At 29.7% G+C, this 5,562-nt stretch overlaps 1 protein-coding gene across 1 annotated transcript; it reads left to right on the plus strand.

Annotated features, from left to right (window-relative positions):
• Positions 1 to 254: 254 nt before the first annotated feature.
• LOC146938796 (B3 domain-containing transcription factor VRN1-like) lies at positions 255 to 1,659 on the plus strand. Its single transcript, XM_085752703.1, has 4 exons — positions 255 to 326; positions 594 to 996; positions 1,134 to 1,279; positions 1,411 to 1,659. Exons 1-4 carry the CDS (start codon positions 255 to 257, stop codon positions 1,657 to 1,659), a joined length of 870 nt encoding a protein of 289 aa, XP_085608829.1.
• The last annotated feature ends 3,903 nt before the right edge of the window (positions 1,660 to 5,562 follow it).

Consider the following 5,562-nt stretch of genomic DNA (forward strand, 5'->3'; position numbering starts at 1 on the left):
AATTTTGATTACTAATGTCTAAAAAGAAGAAAAAAAAATAGTCTCATTGAAATACTACAAATCTGATGATAAAATATGAAGAGTCGCAGGATTTTATTGGAAGATGTAATAATGACATTAGGTATGTAGCTTAATTATAAGTTTACCATTAACAAATGAAGAGGTTTGCTTGTTCAGAGACCACCACAATATGTCATTAGTATAGAAGACCACCACAATTAAATACATCATCTCCACTTTAAACTCTTTCATCCATGGCTAGAAGAAATTCTACTCTCCCCATCCGTTTCTTCAAAATCATTCTCCAAACTAATCTTCAAAGGATTGTAAGCATTCCTATTATATTATTACTATTTACTTTAGACTTCTTAGCATATAACCACGCATCACACTTGCAACATGTCATATTTGCATTTCACATATTTTCTGTTTATACTATTAGCACTAGAACTTTTCAACAAAACAAAATACTAGCACTAGAAATTTTATTATGGATACACACGTAACACAAGAATATTGTTTACCTTCTAGAAAGAACAATTGTATTTGACACCATTTTCTAAGTGACCAAAGGGGTTCTTTAATTTTTACAGCAAATACCAAGTAAGTTTACTAGGAGACATGGAGTTCATCTATCAAATCCAGTGTTGATAAAGCCTCCTGATGGCACTAAATGGAAAGTTTATTGGAAAAAAATCAATGGTGTGATTTGGTTTGAAAAGGGTTGGAAATATTTTACTAAAAATTACTCTCTTGGACATGGCTCTTTGGTTGTGTTTGAATATGGAGGAACTTCCAAGTTTGATGTACACATATTTGGCCAGAATGCTGTAGAAATAGATTATGATTCTTCATGTGACACTGATGATGAAAAAGACAATGTTGATTATAGTGATGATGATGAATCAGTTGAGATTTTGGATGAATGGCTTAATCGGAAGAAGGCTAGACAAAGATCACCTTCCGTTTCTCCTCGACCATATAAAAAAGTTCGAGGTTTGGTTTGGTTCCTTAATTTTCTTTTCAGTATACATAATGGATTGATGTGATTTTCTATTAAACATAAAGCATCATGATTGTTCAAAATGCTAAATATGCTCTCCACGAGTTTTACATTGCACACATATATGCAGGTGATCATGAGAAGACTACTAAAAGAACTTCATCTATGAATTGGCCAAAGGATGCTAGAGCCCAGGAAGTAGCTCACAATTTCATCTCATGCAATCCTTTTTTCACAATTCTCATGAAAACTAACCATATAGTATATCATCAGCTGGTAAGTTGAAAATCAACATTTACGTACATTAATCCATTCTGGCAATGCTATGTATATATACATTCTATGTTATGTTATGTTATGTTATGATTATATATTATAGTGATTGATAATACTATTATACTATGCAGTTAGTACCTTTAGATTTAAAAGGGATTATTGGGAACAAAGAGAAGAATGTTACTCTGCAGATTGGGAAAAAATCATGGAATGTGAAATTACTCCATTATTCCAAGACTTTAAATGGTCGCCGCTTATCGGCCGGTTGGTCCTTGTTTGCAAGTGAAAGTGGACTACAACAAGGAGATGTTTGTGTCTTTGAACTGATAAACAAGAAAGATTTAGTTTTTAAAGTACATGTCTTCAAAAGAGACAGTTAATGTATCTGTTTGAAGTTGTTGTTTTGAGTGATAGTAACTTGAACTAATTAACACTTTCCTTTCCATCAAATAGGTGAAGTGAAGTAACCTTCACCTTCTTTTTTGGCTGTAGTTTTAGTTAATTTTGTAATATTTGAAGGGATACTATGGACTCCATCTCCATCATGACTCACCAATCTCCTGTATTTCTATCTAATTTATCAAATCTTGTAGAAAGATTGAATGAGCTTTCATATGTCGTTGCTTGAAAACAAAAAGAGTCGTGTTGAATAAACATAAGTGTAGCAATTGCTAATTGAAAACTCACGTATAAGTGTATAAATTTGCACATGATAGAAAAACCCTAAGAAAAAACATTGAGTAATAAAAAAAATTACATTCCATATTAAAAGATTTTATGATTATTTAGTTATATATATTTTTTTAGTAAAAAATTTATACTGACAGTTCACCGTATTTTGACCAAACTTTTTTATTGAACGAATTATATTATAATAGCGATGTATTTTTGTGATCCAAATTGCATCTTCTATTTATTTTTATTGCATCTTCTATTCATTTTTATAAATGGAGATGATCTTTATCTGATTTGTATCATTAACCTTTTATTGTACACCATTAACCACTAAAATATATACTATTAATTTGCCAAAAATATTATTAACCACTTACTTAAAATACTTCATTAATCACTTAAAATATTTCATTAATCATTAAAATATATTAACCACTTAACGATTGTAACGTGGTTGAAATATACATATATCTCGTTAATCACTCACAGTGTTAGCTGTTTAAGTAAAAACTGACTTAAAATTTGGGACAAGTACAATACATGACTTTATGTTGTTTTTGAAAGGAGGACAATAAGTGGTTAATGACACAAAACGGTATTTGTGTTACAAAAATACAACTTATTATCTAAAAAAAATTGATAGTTGGCCAAAACAAATATTTTAAGATGTCGTTTACAAAAACTTTGTGGATCAAAATTAATCTCTTTATGATAAACATTTGAAGGATTATACTAAAAAAATGTCTTAAGAGCATTATTTAAAAATCCAGAAAAGAAAATTATAAGTTGAAAATACAAGTTAAACACTTGTTTTTGTCATAAACCAATAATTTTTTACGTAAAAGTTATTTATTTTGAATTTTTAAACAATAACGTAAATGCACTTGCTATAATTATTAATATTCTAAAAAAATTATCCATATATAAAAAAATATTTCAAAACAAATTAATAGCAATAGTGTCATGTTAACTTAAGGGCTCATGAAACCCATAACTAATAATCATATCTTGAAAACAACACCTTTTACACGATTAGAAGTGGAAAGCACAATTTTTAAAATGAAATTTCTATCTTTTTAGTATACTAAGTCATAAGTGCCTTAAAGTCACATGTTACTTCCTATGTACTTAAGTGACTTATATAATAAATTTTGATCGTATTTTTCTTCTTCTTTGGTGTTTAACCTCCGGTTTCTAAGGTAAGTAACCATATTTTTCGATTAATATATGAAGAGAAATAATAGTATACTAGTATGTGGACCCGTGCCAAGCACGGGCTAGAATTTTGTCATACTCAAGGTAGAGAATATTGTGATTTATCAAGTCCCACCTAAAGCTCAACAATGGATAAGAGTGGAAGTCGAACCAAAATCAAGCGAAAAAACTCATACCTAAGCCTTAAAATTTTGGATAAGACAGTGCATCATTCTCACTTGTGTATTTTCTCTTTCTTCAACGTGTCGATCCACAACAGTGTTGACTCCTCAAGAAGGCCCAACAGTTGTATCATATCCCAGTTCAACATTGTGGGGGAGCAGGAGTGGTTCTTGGTGGTGGACCACACACACGGAGAGTTCAACACTTAGCGGAGAGATGTTAATGTGTCGAGTTAAAATTTTAAATTGGATGCAAGATTAGATGTTGAGCAATATATAAGTGAGATGACACATGTATCTTTTAAGACTTTGAAAATGAGATGATTCATATACCTAATGTTTTAAGACTGTGAATAATGATGTAATGGCTATCTCACTTATGTGGTTACTCTTAACCGAATATGATGATGCAATTCAATGTACGCTCCCACATAAATCTCAATATTATGATGATTTATATGGTTAGTTTTTAGGTATCATTAGTTTAATTTTCTATCTTAAATTTTAGTTTTTTGATATTATTCATTTTAATTCAACTTCTATTATTTTGAATTCTTTTACCGTCGATCTTTGGTAGGATCAGACAATGAAAAAATATATATGTGTTTTGCTAAGTTGATAAAATATATGATTATTATCCTTAAAAAATACATAGTTATTAGACATTTTAAATTGATCTAACATTTTCTAAATGAGTATGATATTTTGGTAACATAATTACCCAATAATCTCCAATGATCCTTCAACAAATTCATAAAATTAACAGAAACTCATTATTCCATATACTATCATAGGTAAAATACACACCCCTTAAATTCTTCCCTTATCATTGATATCATGTTCAAATTACTTTTTCATTTTCTTTCTTTTTTTAATTTATTTTCTCTCTTTGCAAGAACAAATGGACCAAAAATATCCCTATATGATGAAACCGTCACCAACCCATAATTTTTATCATGTTGTTTCCTTGATCTTATTTGGCTATCTCATCTGATCACAGACACAAAGAGTCACACAATTAAGATAAATATGTTAATGTGTCATGTGTGAGTTAAACATCTACATTTGATGCAGTAGTAGAAATTGTGCAACATATAAGTGAGATTTCCAATACACTTAATGTCTTAATGTTTTGGGTGAATATATGATGTTAATTTCACTTGTGGGGTTTCTCTTATTTAAGTGATGATCCATTTACTTAATATATGGATGTCATTTGCTAAAAAAAAATATTAAATATAAGTTTTTGGATGTCGTTCGCTTTCATGCAATTTTTTTTATCCAACCTCCATGTTTTAAATATCTTCACTTTTGATCTTTGGAGGGGTCTAACAATGAAAAAATGTAGATATGTTATGCTGAATTGATAAAGTACATGCTAATTAGACATTTTTAAAATCAGTTATGCTATATAGTATGGAGCTTTGCATACGAAAAAAGACGAAACTCATAGGTGTTTCACGCTGGGAGAATTATAATTCCGTATTGAATGGAATAAAGGCAGTATGGGGGTAAAAAATTGGCTGCCACGTAATGCATTTTCTTCCCTTAGCTTTTCGTTCCGTACTAAGAAGCATTTCTCTTTTAAAATAACGTGGCATTTTTTAATTAAGTCTATTTTTTAATAAAATAATTAATCATAAATTTCCAACTCCTTCAACTAACTTACAAAATTACCATTAACTCATTCTATTTTTGATACTTCCTTTTGCTCTTTTCATGAAGGATAGGAACATAAACCTACCTCAATCAAACCATCATTAACCCACATTTTTTTACCATATTAGGCCTCCGCTTGACCTTATTAGACTATGTCTCCAAATCACAAACGTAGATAGTTTCACACTAAGAAAGATATGTTAAAAAAAATTACCAATGAAAAAGAAAAAACAAATTATATAGATTGATTAATTTGTTGATGCAAATTTTTGCAAAAGTAAAATTTTGCTGTAACTTGATAATTTTCCACATTTATAACTTTTTGTTGATCATCGCTCACTCGTTCCTGAAATCAACATCTTATTTGTTGTCTTTTGAGGCGAATTCCTAATTTCAAAAGACCTTTTATTTGTGAAAAAGAATCTAGAAGAAGTTAAATATACATGAAGGGATTATCATATAGGATTATAAAATTGACACACAACTTAACATTATCCGATAAATACAGCTTCTTTTAGACCAACTTACTCCGAATAAAAAGGAAATCCCAAAAAAAAAAGGTGGATTCAAAAC

The sequence above is a fragment of the Medicago sativa genome, chromosome 3 (genome assembly GCF_051527215.1).
Source record: "Medicago sativa cultivar Bolivia chromosome 3, Bolivia_mono, whole genome shotgun sequence".
In the NCBI taxonomy this organism is placed as follows: Eukaryota; Viridiplantae; Streptophyta; class Magnoliopsida; order Fabales; family Fabaceae; genus Medicago; species Medicago sativa.

What these genes read in the sequence shown, in the direction of transcription:
- LOC146938796 (XM_085752703.1), top strand. Translation starts at nt 255, where the DNA reads ATGGCTAGAAGAAATTCTACTCTCCCCATCCGTTTCTTCAAAATCATT. An exon ending in AAACTAATCTTCAAAGGATT is followed by an intron (nt 327 to 593) that starts GTAAGCATTCCT and finishes TAATTTTTACAG; the next exon opens with CAAATACCAAGTAAGTTTAC. An exon ending in ATATAGTATATCATCAGCTG is followed by an intron (nt 1,280 to 1,410) that starts GTAAGTTGAAAA and finishes TATACTATGCAG; the next exon opens with TTAGTACCTTTAGATTTAAA.